This window comes from Ambystoma mexicanum, chromosome 2p (genome assembly GCF_040938575.1).
Source record: "Ambystoma mexicanum isolate Mex_15411 chromosome 2p, UKY_AmexF1_1, whole genome shotgun sequence".
NCBI classification, from domain to species: Eukaryota; Metazoa; Chordata; class Amphibia; order Caudata; family Ambystomatidae; genus Ambystoma; species Ambystoma mexicanum.
The window spans coordinates 1,440,809,491-1,440,827,398 of NC_090923.1; the positions used below are offsets into that span (position 1 = coordinate 1,440,809,491).

Here is a 17,908-nt window from a genome sequence, read left to right on the forward strand (position 1 = left end):
GGGGTGAAAAGATCTTCTGCCCTACAGGGCTCTAAAGGATCTTGCTGTATCAGAGTCCACTTTCATGGTTTTCAAAGCGTCAATCTTTTCCCCAAAAAGATTTTCTCCCTCGCAAGGCATGTACACCACCTTGTGTTGAACCTCCTGGCGGAAATCCACACAGCCAAGCCAAGCTTGATACCCGAGAAGCACCCAGTTATTGATTTGCTTGAAACCGGTCTCTGCGAGGTGAAACGCAATGTTTATAATGTGGTTCGATGCCTCCTCCCCCTCACACACAAGAAGCATTGCTTCCTTCCACTGTTGCTCTGGAAAGTGGTCTAAAAGTGGTGCCAGGCGGTGCCAACGCTTGCGGCCATACCTTGCCACGATGGCCAACGAGTTGGCAGCCTTTCCCAGTAGTGGCTGCAATAGTGAGGACTTTCTTACCTAAAGCGTCCAATTTACGGTTCTCATTTTCGGGAGGAGTGGCGCACTTGTGTGGGGTGCGAGCCTTTCTAGTAGCCGCTACAAAAACAACTGACTCCGGTGGAGGCTGCGATGTCAGGGACATCCGAGTGGACTCGAAAGCTTTGAATTTCTTTTCCAAGCGGCCCTTGACCGATGGCTCCGTAAACGGGTGCTTCATGGTACGGATGCCCTCCTGCCATATGTGATCCAATACAGTGATTGAGAAAAAACGCTTTTCTTCTTTTCTCCATGTGGTCGAACAGGAAACAGCCCCATCTCCTCCTCTGGGATGAGCCCAAATTCCTGACAGGATTTAGCCATCCTGGCATGGAATACCCCCATGTTGTAAGGAGGAGATGGATGGGCCGGACTACTCTGAGCGTCCTGGTCTGTAGCCTGGAGCCCAATTGGCCCAGGAGAGACTGTAAGGTGGAGAGAACTTGCAGACAAAGTAATGACTGCGGATTAATCAGCGGATATGGAAGTGGAAAAGACCCCATGTCCACTGACGTGGACGGCAGGGCAGGCGATTGTACAATCTGCTGAAGGCAGAGTACCGGTGGATCTAGAAGAGGCGTTTCTGATGGCCCTTCTTCGGGATCAGATTCAAAAGCCACCTGCTCGTCGTAGAGTGGTGCTTCAAAATCAGAAGTGATTTCATGCCAAAGTATTTCCTCCGGCAGTATGGTTGGAGACTTTCCAAACATGGGCTGTTGTGCAGGCACAGTTGTGTGCTTCACCCTCTTGGGAGTCTGATCTTCTGTTGGTCCTGCTGAGGGAGTACTGGTTGACAGATGTTTTCTTTCTTTGTCGTCGATGTTGTCGACCGTGGTTGACGGTATGGTTGTCGACTGTGTTATCAACGGTTTTGTCATCGGCGGTGCAGTAGCAGATGGTATGGTCGTCGATGGGACAGCAGTCGCCAGTGTCATAGTGGACAGAACAGTCGACGATGGAGCAATTGCCAGGAGACGAGTCATAGATGTCGTTGTCAGCACCCTCATCGATGAAGACAAAGGCCTGGAAGACAACTTGGATATGTGCTTCGTAGTGTTGTGGATTGATGAAGACTTGTGGGACGCTCAAGAGCGATGCTTGTCAGTGAATGAAGATCCTTTCTTTGACGAGGACTAAGGCCTCAATGCGGATTTATTCGACAAAGACTTACGGGCCGAGTCCGCAGATTTCTGTGGGTGAGAGCCCCTCTCCTTCGGCTTGGAAGTGTCATGAGGGTGTGAAACCTGCCCCTCAGCACTCAACAGAGGACCTTTCCTAGATTTATCCTGACTGGATGAAGGCCTAGGCTCACCTAGTGCTGTTTCTTAGGCAGCGGTTCTTCTGACCGTGAGCGTTGTCGCAGTGGTGACCTCTAAGCTGAGGGAGTGGACACTCTGTCTCCGTGTGAGGAATGATGGATAGGCCCCCCTCCTTCAGCCAACAAATTGGGTGTCTTTCCCTGTCCTTGAGGGTTTTTTGGGGAAAACCCTGACAGATGTTGCAGTCTTCGATGGATTGATTGGGGTATAAACAATATAGACATTCGGAATGTCGGTCCCCTTTGTAGACATTCTTGAGGCCGCAGGTCTCACAGGGCCTGAACAAAGATGTCTTCTCACCCGAGGATTGCATAACGGGGCCTGAATACACACCTTTCCTTTATGAAAGAGTGGGAACAGCGAAAGCTGAAGTGATGAAAGAAATGTTCTTCTCATAAAAAGATGAATTCTCTGGAGAGAACACGAGATAAACCCAACAGTTAGGAAGACGGTTGAAATCTGAGGGGAAGCCGCGGGGGTGGGGCTATATACTTTATGTCCCATTGGTGCTACCTAAAGCACCCATATCGACGTTGCCAGGACACTCAAGGTGTCAACGTTTTTCCATAGGAAAACTACTATACTAGAGTTACCAGGGTTTTCACAGCCTAACGACGGGGAATATTCACAGCATGTGAATCTGTGAATCCATGAAAGATCCAATGCTGGAGAAAGTGTGTTGATCTTTTTAGACTCTTTGTATCCTTCCACAAGGCCCACTTTTTCAGCGCACATGATTTTTGCAGAATAGGTTTACTTCAGGTATGCCTCTCCTACGTCACTTAGAGCAGCTGCTAAAACCAGGTGCTAGTGCCCCACTATCAACTGGCTAGCTCAATTTCGTTTCTTCCAATTGTTCAGGTTTGGAGTCTCAGCACCACGGATTACCTGTTTGATCAGCATACTCTGTGCTAGCAGCACCTCCCCCACAGTTGATATGTACCTATTACAGCCCCTCATCTGGACTAGCTTCGGCCAGCCAACTATTTGCAGTCAGCCAGTGATCCAAACACACCTTAGCAGCCTCCCCTTCCATCAACCCCAGAGGCAGCCCAAATTCCCCTTCATTCAATTTCAGGCTTTTTCACTAGTAAGTCCTCATCGCTTTCCATCTTACTCTCACCCATATGCTCGTATCCACTCTTCTCTCATTCCTATCCCAAGGTAATACATGAAGTTACCACTCACCCCAAGAGCAGGATTCACTGGATATCACCGAGTCTGCCATGCCTTGAGGTTCTTGGGCGATTGCTTCCTCCATTGGCTCAATCTTCTTTATGATCAATGAGTCAAGTATGCTAGAATCTGCTGCAGAGTAAACATGTGAACAATTCCTTGGTTATAGTGATTCACATTAGTTGATTTAGTCTTTTCATGTTTAAGACAAGTAATCTGCAAAATAGTGTCTGATATTGTGGACAAGTTGAAACACTAGAACACCTGATAACAAAATGCCCAGAAGCTTTCCTTGTTAAGGCAAAAGATGTTTGACCACTTTAGTCTCCCGATGGGAGAAGACCTCCAGCAGGTCTTTATGAGAGAAGAGGAGTACCCTACACTAGCTATAGGCTGATCTTGGTAAAATATCAAAGGTAGCTTGGATAGCTTTTGCAGAGTAGGAGTTTTTGGTTACATTAGGTTTAGTTTGAAAATATATGGAATCATTATGTGCTGTTTATAATATTAGCAACTTAATTACAGATGATCTCTAGTATAAATACCAAATTCATTTGTCAATTGACGTACATAGTGTTTTATGTTTATTTTGTATTAATTTATATTGTGTATAAATTACTTGATAAGAAAATAAAAAAATACTAGTGTATGATCTTTATGACACATATCAATGCTAAAATTTGCCGGTTTCTGTTAAATGGGCCACAAACAACAACCATGCAGAGATAAAGGGGCTCATGCAAAATCACACCCACAGGAAGTAATTACAAAGCTCACCAACAGGACAGAAAGGAACTCACTAATGGGATGGCCACCCCGGGGAGTACGCCGGTGAGTGCGCCGGTGGCTGAGAAGATTGTATTTGCGGCTGAAGGGGCGCCCACAGTCATCACATATAAAGGGACGCAAACCAGTGTGAACATTCTGATGCCTCTTAAGAAGGCCTTTGCTGCTGAAGCCAATGCCACATTCAGGACACAGAAATGACTCGTCCTTTGGATGCGTGACTGGGATGATTTTTCGCACTTTTGGCAGTGTTCCAGGAAGATTTTCTGTTCGCCGAGGGCGCCCACGACGTCGAGGACACAGTATGCTTTTCTTCTGTTCTCGGTCTGACAACTTCTCCATTTTAAAGTCAAACCCGCCCTTTTCCAACATATCCTGCTCCTGCCCTCCAGAAGGTTTTGTAGAGCACATTTCTTGAATATTCTTCCAGGGCCTGGTCCCTGCAAAAACAGAAATAAATTGTTTATTTGCATTTATGTATTGAGTCTGTAAAGTGCTTCACCAAGAATCATTGCACAAAGGGCATAATGAACAAACAGTCCCATTGCTGGGTTCTTTACAAACCTTTACAGTACATGGGGAGAGCACACAGCAGACTTATAAATACTGTACACACCAAAGATGCATTTATAAATACATATAAGAAATTTGTGATTATTCTGGCAGGGGAATTCTTTTATTTTGTGTACGTAGGGGGACGGTCCAATAACACCATCACTTTAGGGCACAATCCCAGGAGGGAAACTAGCTTGAAAAGGCGATTGTAAAGCCAGGGACTGGTGGAGCGTCCCTAATTTCAGTAGGGTGCACGAGTGAGACGATGCAAGGAGGGTAAAAGAGTGACAGTGAGAGACAGTATGGGATTGCTGCGTGACATTTGGAGCTTGGGAGCATAGAGTGCAACGGAACGAGTTACAGAAGATGGATTTAGCTAGGTGGAGGAGAGGGATAGCCCGTGGATAGATATAAACAGAATGAGGAGAAATGCAAATAGGGAGTGATTTCTGCATGGCTATCCCCCCGTCTGAAAGTAGTGCATGGAGGTGACTGAGTATCATGTAAAGACGTAGTGTATTCAATATAGAATTGAGATGAGCATAATGGTGGATGAGAGGTCACGGGAAGAGTCGCCTGAGAAGGTCAAAGCAGTAGGGTGGCAAAGAGTGTTCATCGATTAAGCTAGACAACCAAAGCAGTAAAGGCGAGGAAGTCCTGAAGTTGTAGGTCACTGTCAAAGAATGCAAAGACTGCAAGTCGTGGAGGATATTGTGAAGAGGGCCGGAGGAAAGGATATAGAAGAGGGGATATTGTGGCATAGGGGCTTGGAAAAAGATCACTTGACCTTTAGAGGGGCTGGGAATCAATCAAGGCAGTGCCATCAAGGGATGGATAGGAGGTGGGGACTGATGTAAGGTAGCAGCTCAGGGGCAGAGAAGTAGATTTCAGTATAATTGGAAAAGATGATCTGAGAATTCAAAGGAAGAAATTTGTTTGCACAAATAGGGTGTGTAGTGTGAGAAGAAGTGGGCATCAAAAACAAGCCATGAGGGATCCTTACCATGAGTGCTTTGGCAGAGATGGCCTCAGTGTTTGAGGAAATTAAAAAGTGGTCATCAGCCAACGAACCAAGCAAGGATAGTGAGTTGGAGGTTTTGAAATGTCTTTATGGTTAAGCCTCCAAGTATCTGGAAAATGAGATTATCCGTTATGAATCTGCCAGATCTCTCCGGTCTGATCATCTTTTCCTTCTGGTGGTCCGGAGAACACTATTTAAACATAGCGGTGATTAGAGATCCTCGGTTTTAGGACCATCAATGTGGCATGATCTCCTTCTATCTTTGTGTAAAATTGATCAGCTTCTAGCTTTTTGTAAAGCCCTGAAATCAATTTGTTTTCTTAGACAAATTATCCTCTGTGTCGCCGTCTTTTTAATTTGACTGCATTTTACTTTCTCCTGCGCACAAATGCAGTTCGGTCGGCCGTCTTGAGCATTTATACATTTCAAATTCAAAGTCATTATGTGAGTCTAAAAACAGAGACCTTTTTCTTCATTATGCATTCATGATTTACGAACTTCAGAATGCATACCATGAAATACTCTCCCTTAAACACATGGAAAACGTTAATTAGTTGATTTTTGTTTCATTTCTGGTTTTATAGACTCTTCATTTTCAATACAAGAACAAACCAATGCATACACTATCCAAGAATTGATCCCCTGAAATCCCTTGTTGCCCTCCCACTACCCAGCCCCACTCTCAGAACACCCTATTTAGAATGTCAAATTCCTGCGTACGTATCTCAATTGAAGTATTGAAATGCAAAGACTATTACACGTCTAAAGATTTGGCCTATCTCTGACATTTTGTTATGCCTACCTTTGTCGTTATGCATCAAGTCTTCAAAACCTGTTACCATGGACATGAAATCATTTCAGCCTTTAAACATATGCTGTGCTACCCATTTCCAGTGTCATGTTATCACTGTGCTGACCCAGGAGAAGGCAGCTGCTCCATCTTCTCACCCCCAACTCTAGTCAGTGCTCAAAGAGATCCAGATCCACCATAGCAAACTAGCGCAGATGAGGCGCAAGGAGACTTCAATCCAATCACCCTTGAAAGTGTCTCTGCATCCTTATACCAAAAGAGGGACAATACAATATTATACCCATAGCCCCATGAAAAGCCACCTGCATGTGCAAGGTTGGAAGGGTACCAATATGGCCTGTGTCAAATATTATAAGCAAATGAACTTCATGTTGGAGTATTTTATGCATCTGTGCCCTTCTTCCTGCTATTCATGTGAACTTTAATGTACCCCCAATTCCCTGCCCATTTCATTCTTAAATCTTTTAACCAGCTCTTTATCCAATGGCTGTATGAAAGCATAGGCCCAAGAAATGCTCTGCCCCACAAGGCTTACTGATCTTAACCATATCTATAAACGCTTCCCTCAGATCCGGGTTGCCCAATTCTAACATTTTATCCTGCATACAATGCATAAACTCAGAGTATGTACAGAAATCTTTGTTTTCTATCCTTTACAAGCATTTTAGATCTTCAAACGAAATGAACGGACCATCCAGCAAACACTGCACAATCAAGCAGAAGCCCTTTGTATGCCAAGCATTTCAAGAGACGAGTTTTACCCCTCTCACCAAAGTTCGTATTGTGTTATACAATCACACTGCGTGCAAGGGCAGAGTACGACGACAATCTTGCGTTAACCATCTACAGACATCACTCGTGTTAAGATGGGAATTTTACACAGGCGGATAGAACCGGCTAACCCATTGAATTGCTTTAAAAGCATGTAGGATGTACCTCTCAAACCAAATCCACACAGGAAGAACTATGGCTAGTTGCGCCAACAGTGTGGCCCACGTATAACGTCCAAGATGGGAAGAGTTAGATGTCTCCCTTTGATCTATCTCCATAAAAAAGGACAGATTTTTTAAACCTAGTTTTACCGCCTACCCATATAAAGGAGAGTATTCCCTTCTCCATACGTCCAACGTCCGACTGGCTAACAGTTCTGGGATGCAATAAAACAGATAATTCTATGTCAAAACCCAAGGCAAGCATTATACTTCCCTTTTCTTTTAGAGAAGCTGAAGCAGCTATATCTAAGAAAAATATTCACCTTCAATGATAAATGTTTGCTAAAATCTTCCATGAACCAAAATCTGAACAAACAATCCCCAAGAGTTCTCGCCTCCTAGGAGTCCTTAACCCTCTGACTCGGCCACAGATGTGATAAAAGTAATACGGGACAAAGCAATTTGGCTAACAACTTTAACCCTCTACCCATTGCATCAGGTGAAGAGTGCTGCAGAACAGACAAGCTGTGGTCAATTTTAAGGACAGCAATTTTTTCTTCACCAAAGCGAAGCTAACAAAAACCTGTTTCTTCCACCTCTTGCCCTGCTGGAGAAGCTCAACGTCTGATAAATGAGTTTCTTGTATCAGACTAAGTCTCCATTTGTTTTCTTGAGATAAGACAGCACTGCTATTTTATCGATGGGTTTATCTTCCCCTTTAATGTTCCATCGGAAAATCTTTAATGGGGTGTCAGCCATTGACAAAGAGTTTGTACTTGTAGATGTTTGTGAGTAGTCGAAGAGGTTCCCTGCCTCTTGTTTCGAATGGGAGCATAGAGTCCCATCTTGAAGTTCAATTGCCCTGTCTGTGAGTAGAACCCTTGCACAATCCCCCGCTATTTGTCTTGGGTAAGCATCTGATGTTGGCATCCAAAAAAGAAAGAAACGTGTCCCATATATTTCTCCAGGTAGGCCATAAATGAGTGCCCATTTAAACACTCTGAAGGATCTACATCCTCAGCCCTTAACAGCAAATTTAGGATTTCTTTCCGGTTTGCAACATCATATTGTTTGTCCTCGAGATAGCAGCGATGGAAGACTGGTATAAATCCCCAAAGAGTATTTCGCCGAATCTGGACAATTCACCCCTTCTCCCCAGAGGGGAGCCACACCCTTTGTGTCTAGGAAGGTGAGCCCACTCAGCAAGACCCTCCCCCAGGGGTCTGGGCTAACTGTGAGTGACTTCCCTCTTGGGGACTCCCATTCCTATGACGAACTCACTTTCCAGAAGACTTTATTGGCCTATATGGGAATTGGAAAGACTGTTACTTCTGTTTTGAAACCACCAAACAGTGACATTTCCTCAAATTCATTGGTTTCAGGTAATACTGGATGTCGCCTGAAAGCCACAGAAGAAGAGCACTGCCATTTTGTTTGTAATGACGTACATAATACCACAACTTTGAATGGAGGAGAAACTCATAGGCAGGGAGAGGAGAGAATTTACACATAGGCGATCCTCTGGCGGGAAGACGTCCTGGAGGAACAGAGCCACGCGGGACCGCAGAGCCATCAGTGGCAAGCAGAGGAAGCAAAGTGATTGTAAGGCACCAAAGGCTGGCATCTTGATCGATAAGTCAAGGTCGGGAGAGAGAGACAGACGGTAGAGTGACAGGCAAGCTGTCGTGGGCCCGCGGTCCGTCACCCAGTGCAGCAACCCGACTGCAGTGGAGAGCCTGGAAACCCCGAGCTCCACACGAGAAGTATAGTGGCTGCCGAGCTGAGCAGCGGAAGGGAAGCAAATGCTACCGAGAAGGTAACGCAATGGAGAAGGGCAAACAAAGCGAGTCGAGGATCTGAAGGCCACAGGGGTCACAGGAACCAGAATAAAACAAGACTATCAAAAGGAGTGAGGGCTTTGGGGAGCCTTGAGAAACAGAAAGACATTGACAGTCTAGGCTCGAGAAGCCAGAAGTGTTACGGGAGACCAGAATACCCGAAAGGGCATACTCCTTACCATGGCCCTGCTAAAATAAGCCTAACAGAAGGCCAGAGGATTTTGAGGAAGCCTGAAAACCAGATTTGAGTTAGAGAAAGATACAAAGATTACAGGAGCCAGAGAAAAATGAACAGAGAAAAAGCAAGTATATCCTAGGATCAGAGGGCTTTGGAAGACGGAGAGAAACCAAATGAATGCACTATTCGAACCTCAGAAAGCCACAAAGGTTACAGTGACCCTATAAATCTGAGTGGGCAAGAGAAGCTAAACTGGATCAGTCAGAAGACCAGAGGAATTTGGGGGAGGGAGAACTTGGTTTGTTTCGAAATGTTTGAAGGTGAAACAAGATCCTTGAACAGTATCAAGTTGGAACTGAGGGAGTTGTTGTAACAAAAACCTTGTTTCTTTGAAAAAAAGGACACCTTACGGATTTCTAAAGAAAGTTGGTAAAACCATATGCCATGTCCTTCCCTTCTGATATTGGATTTTCCCTGGCAAATTGAAGCCATTTACCATGTTGCAGCATATCAAAGAATTATAAATTGTTTAGCTTAATACCAGCGAGTGGTTTGTAAGTGCGGGATCTGGATTCAAACCTGTGTTGCGCTGTGTTGTCTTGCTTCCAAGACAAACGTGTTGCCCCTGAGCTATCCTCCCTCCCGAGCACACTAAAAACGGGCGTGGGGGTTTGCCTCAGTCAGGTGGTGGTCTTGCAGTCCTATGAGCTCTATGGATATCCTTAGAGTCTTTAATCTCCAGTTGAAGAGATTAATTTAATATTAGTCCTGGGAGGATAGCTCAGGGGCAACATGCTTGCCTTGGAAGCAAGACGACACAGAACAACACAGGTTCGATCTCCGGGTTGGTGCTTAGAAACCTCTGGGTATTAAGAGCGTTATAAACATCCTATCATATCATTTGGAGAGCCAGACTCTTCAAATTTCCTGATACAAGCCCTTCAGAATTGCAAGCATTTTAGCAAATAGCTTTGTTCTCTCAATTTCAAATCATCCAGGCACTATTAAAGGGTCTGCAAAAGCTGGGACGGCCCCTTCCCTGCACCAAGATCTTATCCTACATATATGTTGTTCAGCCTCTCTGATGAGATGAGAAATTCCTATTAGTCCAGATGTAGTTATTTTCATCTGAGCATCGATTGATGCAATATCTAGAGCCAGGTTTTGAAGTAATGCATGCATATATGCCAGAGATGGGCAAGCATTATTCCAGTCAACAGACCTATTCGACTGTTATCCATTAGAGGGTGGGGTCCTGGAGTTCTTGCTTCTGTTCTTCTGGTGGCCTCCAACCCAATTGGTTCAGCCAGGCCCTATCCCTGTGCCCTAAATCTCAGATGAGTATACTGCCTAACAGGCAAAGTTCTGAAGAATGTCCAAAGAAAAAGTATCTGCTGTGTTGACAGTTCAGACAGCCTGCAAGGTTAATAAGCCCACCCTTCAATAACATGAGTGGGCTATGCCTCATAACACAGGATATCCAAAAAAGCATTCAGCAAAGTTCAACTGCTTTCAAATAGGGACGCTCAAGAGACTCACAAAACATTTGGTCTAGGGGTCCTTCATGGCCCCTTTTGCCTGACACTGACCCTTGTCAGTTCAGCAGTTTAATGGGTTTACAGTTACCCCATTGATAATATGTGCACCTTTTAAAAACTTGGCATCCCTAGGTTAGACCCTGTTGAGGGTCCCTTTGTAGTGAATGTAAAGTGTAGGTGTTCACCTTCATCTGGCCCCTGCAGGGCTCGTGGCTGACTCATCAATGTGTAATCTGTGAGACAGAAGAGCAAACTTTGCTCCGAATGGCCCCAGTGAGGGCCAAGCCACCACACTGCTGTAGATACTGCCTGCACTTCCCACTCGGATTGCCCTCAAGTTGTCAGCTCTTTCATTTGCCTAGCTCTGAGCTAATGCTGCAAGAGGCGGGGTGCTGATTCTGCCCGTGCTTATGCAGAGACATTTGTACAAGCCATTGTCAACACTACGAGCTGAGCACGCCGTAAGACACCAGAGCAGGCTGTGGTGTGTCCGCTACTGGGACCTTCATTGATTGTCCCAGCTTTAAAAAGCTCTAACCCATTTCTTGGGCAGCCATAATCAACTGTGGTGCCCCCAAGAATCTTTACGAATACACAATCTTTCAAACGTGAGGAAGGGGTACACCAGCTGCCAAACAAAGAATCCTGTGTAGGTCATATTGGGCACCATAAAACATTTACAATACAACATTAAAAAACTGCTTGAGCAGGAAGCAATCATGCCACAGATGCTCTGAATGCAAGTATGTAAACCAGCATGGTGAGGTGAGGGTGAGGATATCTAAGAAAATTGTCTCCATGAATGGCACAGGAGAAGGGACCTATGTATGACAAGTCTGAGGAAAATCCTAAAACACTGGTTTCTTTGGGTCAAAATACAGTGGTTGGTGTAAGGGAACGGGTCCCGTCACACAAGGGCAACAGCACATGGCTTTGTAACAGTGCACAGGTAAAAGAGAAACAAGCCAGTGCAGGGAAATGTCCAATTGAAATCAAACTAAAGTTAGTCATGCGTCTATTTCCCAACAGTGTTTGGTCAGGGTGGTCTTGCTCTGAATGGATGAAGCAAAATCAGCCGCAGATTAAGGGCTCAAAGGTTTCAGCCCCTCCTTTTCTGGTTGTTGGTAGAAAAGTGTACCTGCTGGGCTTTGATAGACCGATATCAAGATGAAATTCTAATTCTCCCCACTCTTTCTCAGGTGTATTTTCATGCATCTCCTGCTTCAGCCATGCAGGTGTGTCTTGGTGTCTCCCTCAACCTCCCGCTCTCCCTCCCAAATAAGGGTTCTTTAGTAGTCCCTGCTTTGGCCTCGAGGATGACTTGTAATTTCTCTGGCTCAATTCGAGCATCGCCTGCCACAGTGTTTAGGTTGGAATCCTGCACAGGGTGTGGGGGAAATTGACCTCCCCTGCCAATGCAGTGGGTGGGTGACCTGTTTTAGTCCTGCCTTATTTTCTTCTTGCAAGAGTGGGCAAACCCCAAGGCAAAAACAAGAGCTAAATTGCTGCATTTTACACTAGACATCAACGCTCTGGTTCAACTCCCATATTAAGAATTATGAAAAATTGTGTCAGTACAAACTTTGTCTGTTGGAAAACAAATTCCATTCCATATTCAGACCAGTGCCCTAATGGTTCATGCCCTACATTGGATAATGCGAAGGTCGCCCTGACTGTTATTCATTCTTCCGAAATATAAACATCAATGCTGATAATTTACTTGACAGTCCTTATAGTATAGATGGTCCTTCCTTGCCATTCACCTACCAATACAGACTGCTTAAATGCTTAGACAAAACCCTCAAGTTCAGGTTTAGCTACTTGCAGATCCTCGTGGATACTCTCCACTCCACCTTCTTCCATTCTAGTCTTGATGGTCTGTCAAAATTCTTTCCCATCCAGTAGGTTTTCCTTTTGGATGGGAGGACTTTCTTTGCTGGCACAAACCCTGTGCGGCTGGATACCTTCCTCAACATTAGGAAAACAGCAATGACATAGTCAGAGTGCTTATTCTGCCACTGCAGGAGTCTAAAAGTGCAAAATCAGAAAAGGTGGCATTGATGGAGGATGGGTGGCTGAACTACCTAAAAGGGGCAAAAGCACAGGAGGTCCATCTATGTTTGGAAAGAGGCCAACAAACATCAGGTTTGTGAGGTGATAGGGGAACGTATAGTCGCCAACAGTGTTCCCCCTTCTCTGGTATCTTAAGCAATCATTTCAATCAGCCGGCTTGAAGCAATTTTGAATGTATGCTTGAAATGGCAATGAGCGTACTGTGTGTTGGGTTTGGATTCGACAAGCCGTTTGGTCGACAAACGTCTTCAACTTACAACAGTGTCTCTGAAAAGTCACCCCCTGACTTGGAAGAGAAAAGTGGTCTTCATTGAACCATGGTTCTGTCGATTTGGGTTTGCAAACGTATAGTGGGTGTAAAAGGGGTAAGGATATTTTGTTCTGGGCCCCCTTACAAGATTAGATGCACTAAACAGAAATACCACTGGTTTACCAACAGATAACATCATGGCAGATTATCATACGAAAGGAGATAAATGAGAAAGAAATGGTACAGGGATGAACCAGACCAGGCTTGAAGAGGTCAATCTCATTTACAAAAAATTAATCTATGAAGACTAAATTCTTATTTTACATAATAGTTTTTATTAGCATCTGGGCGAGAGGGTCTGGCCAATTAGGTGGCCAGAAAGTGCGAGGAATGGGCGATTAAGTGTTCACATTCCCTATGCCAACTGTGCCTCTTCCTCAAGAGCTTGATTTTTCCCCCCGGCCCATACCCCTTGCCCTTTCTCCAATCTTTTTCACTCTCACCAGAGTACCACCGCCCTCATACCCGTCCCCTAGCCCCTACCAGAGCCAAGCACTCCCCTACCCACACACCTCTACTTCCTGCACGTACCTCCTCTACCTGGTCTCCAACCCACCCTCATCCTTTAGGGTCATGAAGGCATGATTAAAGGGAATGACTCCCTTTACGGTTTCCATGACGACCATCTTAATGTGTAGAATTGGGCATGCAGATTCATCATGGGCACAATTCGCATTATAGAAGGAACGCCAGGGGTGCTAAAAGCGGTAACCCTGCATTCAGGAGCAGTAAAGGGCTGTTAAGAGCCATAACACTCTGCTGAGACCCTCTGTGCACTCTGGCCTTCCTTAAGCTAAGGCTGGCAGACTGCCACCGGCCCTACCCTCCTCTCTTATTCAGGAGGTTACCAGTGTTACCATTTAAAATGAGTCTAGAAAGCTTTTCAGGTGAAACTTCTTTTAAAACCCAGAATGCACTAAATCTAAGTGCCATTTTTAGTTGAACAATGTAAACCTTTCAAAATTGTATTGAACATTTCAGAAATTCATATTAAAATTACATAAAATAAACACAACCTAATCAGTCCATAGAATGTGTGAAGTAACAAATGACAGCACCTTTATTTCATTTCGATCTATGTCCATAGCAGATACACTTCTTATATCTGTATATCCTACCTGAACACCCATGAATGCTTTTTCAGCATTGTTAGCTAAGAAGCATGCCAAGATTATTGCTCCTATTCGTCCAAGCTTTACTAATTGAATGGTACAAGCTGGTTAATCAGTGATTACACCTTTGTTACAAAGACAGATCCCGGATCCATGCTCCCTTAAGCTTTGCACATGTGACCTTGCCCAGCTGCCTTGGGATGCCGCTCAGAAGAACATTAGCAGCACACACAGACAATCAACACCTTCCCACGCATTCCTATTCACAAGCAACAGCAGTTACTTCGATTTGCGTTTCCGTGTTAATTTCATTTTGATATTCTGGTCTAGTTTAGTTATGTTATCCCTACTTAAGGAGGGTGACCTTACAAACCGATTTGCTATCTAAGGAGTTTGCATAGGCAAATTTCATGCTCATCTTCTCCACCGATAGCATTGCTAAAATTACCCTGTAAGGCAAGAGCAGCATAGCAATATCATTTGCCTGGCCTACAAATGTTTAGGGGTATAGCAATTATACTGGCCCTCATCCAAGAGCATTAGGGTAATAGATATTCATAACTCTACAATGCTTTTCAGGCAATCTGCATTATTTCCAGGTTTTCAGAGCTCTTTGGGCATGGTTATTTGGCATAGTGTAAAAAGCTATTCACGTAAACAGGCTTTATTAAATGCTACGGTAACTCTCTCCAATTAATTGTTTCACAACACTTGTATACTCCTACTTAACAATATTATCTGGAGGGGATTCTGCAAACAATCTTGTTTGCATTTCAAAATAGGTGTACAAAGATCCATGACGTTTGTAAATAAACTGCCCTTATCATTGGGAGTCTTTAAAAAATGTTTGTATGCAAAATATTGTTTGCAATCAAATATCCCAGTGAGTGTTTTATTGATACAATCCCCAGGAGAACCCTTTGAGGAAATATCTTCTGCTCTGCTCGAGGACAGGGATGAGTCGTGGCTAAACCGCCCAACATAAACAAACTATCACTTATCTCAATTATAAATGTGAAAGAGGCACAGCACGACAGGTGCACATCCTTGGCCTCTTTTGGTAGTACAGGGCAAGGGCACGGTATATCGGTAGAGGTGTGAAGCTAATACAGTTGCAACAAATTATAGATCAGTGGTACCAAAATACAAATGTACAACCAAGGTTCTAAATCAATAGGACATTTAATTAGTTCTGTGCATTACAAGATTTTATAAAAAACACTTCTTGTGCAAAAACGCCGTGAGTTTTCCTCACAAAGATGGCCGTCGCCGTAGAAAAGAGGCTTACCAGCAGCTAGAAGTGGCCGTGTGTCGCGCTTGGACAGCCAGCTGCATTTTTACCCAATCCGGCGCGCCGGCAGGCGTTAGCCGGCCCCAAACAAAGGCACCAAAATAAGGCACCTGTCCCGTGCCTGATTAAACTATCGTCCCCCTGAAGAAGGAGCAGGAGCTCCCCTCTCCCGTGGGCTGCAGGAGCAGCTCACCCACTTCGTCCAACCCTATACGTAATAGGTAAGCCTGTGTGCTTAATCTAGTGCCTATGCACCAATACCAGCTACCGACTTGCGCAGAGACTATCCGTGATGACCACAATTCCTCTTCACATCTGAGGAAAGATTATAAAATCGAGCTACGCGCCCATCAGGAATCGCTTCATGCACATTCTCTTCTTCCTGTGCAAAAACTGCGTGGGTTTTCCTCACAAAGATGGCCGCTGCCGTAGAAAGAGGCATACCAGCAGCTAGAAGTAGCCGTGTGTCGTGTCTGGCTAGCCATCTGCATTTTTACCCAATCTGGGTGCGCCGGCAGGCACTAGCCGGCCCCCAAACAAAGGCACCAAAATAAGGCACCTGTCCCTGTGCCTGTCGAGGGTTGTCCAGCGACCAGCACCCTAACGCCAGCCCAGAGTGCCCCCCTTTCAGTCTCCACAATGACGGATTCCAACTTCAGTCCTGAGCGCCTACTTGATCCTGCAGACCATCAAAACAAACACTGCATCACAGCGTTCTACTCCAAGTAGCGGTAAGCCCTGCTGCACCCTTGTCTCTCCTTGTAACACCCAACTTTATCGCTCCAACTAGTAATCCTACTACAACTGTTGGCAAATCATGCTACACCGCACAACAATTAGTCATGTAAAGACCACAAATCTCTCAGTGAGTACATACTATTAGAATGGACCACTTTAATTCTGAGTAATAGGCTAACTAACAATATCAGCTCAATCTCACCAGTCTTTTATCCTTGGCATATATAGTCATGCCATATCAAGTAGCGTATTCCTTGGCACGGTTCTGCCCTACTTCATAATTCTATGCTCATTTACTGGATTGTTAATTGCACTGTGTACTGACTACTAAGTGAAACGCCATAAACTTATATGCCATTACAATTGTTTCAACTGGATCACCATATTCATTTGTGTATACCTCCTGCAAGGTTATGCCCTCTATATGTAGCCACCAGTACCTTTTACACTGGCATGGCATTGATGTTCAAGTGAAACAAGGCAGACCCCTACCACACTAGAATTGCTTTGGCTGCCACTTAGCATTTGCAACACTGCCTGTCGTTCTCTTATATTGAAATTGCTCCACTCACTTGCAAAACACAGCGCCTGCCAAACATCAGCTTTGCACAGACGTCCAGTGTAACCCTTTCACGCCAACCTGTATTTGATTTGTTCTGCTCGCCTAGTGTAACAGCACCGAGCCAATAAAGTTGTGATCACTTAGTGAAACTGCTTCCCACTTAAATACATTTTTGTGGAAGTAAGTTTACTTTAGGCGATCAAAGTAGACATTGTCTTGTACCTATTATTGCTAGTTTAACCTATCTACTGTGACACTAGTTATTAAGCTCCTTTTCTTAACAACATATACACCTAAACATGCACATCCTAAGGAGTCTACGGCCCTTCCTCACTATTGTGACAGCTACTGCGTACTTAGTGATCATACTGGTAGATTACCACCACCAGATCACCCAAAACTCCACTATGGCCCTACCTCCTATTCATACAAGTAAACAATGGCCTATAAAACTCATCACGCAAGGACCTGTACTGAATGCCCAACCGTGTACCACCACCGATAGAAATGGAAGACTCTGCTCGAAACTAGCCAAACTATGAACCATTAGCTAGAACCCTTGCTACTACTAACAAAAGATCTAACCATAATCCTGTTAATCCCACTACCAAAACAAAAGGCCGGCCTATACTTACTGCCCCTAACCACTCCACCCCCAAGACCCAAACTATAACAGGCTCTCCAGTACCAGCTTCAGCCAACAATAGTCTCAAGGGCGCTCTAATAAATGCGAGATCTATGGTCGCTCATGCAACCGAGATAGCAGATATCATCTAGGTAGATATCTCGACTTCCTAGCGATCACTGATTCTTGGCTTCATGCTGCTGCAGGACCAGCTCTTTCATTAGCTATTCCCAATGGATATACTATCTTAAGATCTGACAGAGTTGATACCCGCGGAGGAGGCATCACACTCATAGCTAGAGACAATCTACTGATTAGACTAGTGCCAGCCCCTGATATCAAAACATGTGAGAATTTGACAGCCAAGCTCAACATAAACATCTCCCAGCCTCTGACGATCCATCTGATATATAGACCTCCAGGCCCTATCGGAACGTTTGAGGATGACCGATCTAATATTGTATCCAACATAAAAAACTCTTCTCAAGTCTTACTACTAGGGGACCTAAACCTAGGCTATAATGACCCGAAAGATGCACGTGCATCAAGTGTGGCAAATATCCTAATGGAAAAAGGCTTCCCCCAAAAAGTGCTCC

General features: G+C 44.7%; 1 protein-coding gene across 3 annotated transcripts in view; it reads right to left on the reverse strand.

Moving 5' to 3' along the window:
• The window catches only part of LOC138567598 (zinc finger protein 605-like), a 517,842-nt gene that overhangs the window by 213,967 nt on the left and 285,967 nt on the right, over nucleotides 1-17,908 (reverse strand). For 2 of the 3 annotated variants that reach the window (XM_069645984.1, XM_069645983.1), the window contains exons 5-6: nucleotides 3,743-4,168; nucleotides 2,955-3,074 (exon numbers count right to left, since the gene is read on the reverse strand). In XM_069645984.1, the coding sequence (XP_069502085.1) occupies nucleotides 2,955-3,074; nucleotides 3,743-4,168 (546 nt within the window). The remainder of the gene's footprint in view (nucleotides 1-2,954; nucleotides 3,075-3,742; nucleotides 4,169-17,908) is intronic. The other variant, XM_069645985.1, reaches the window with a different exon arrangement.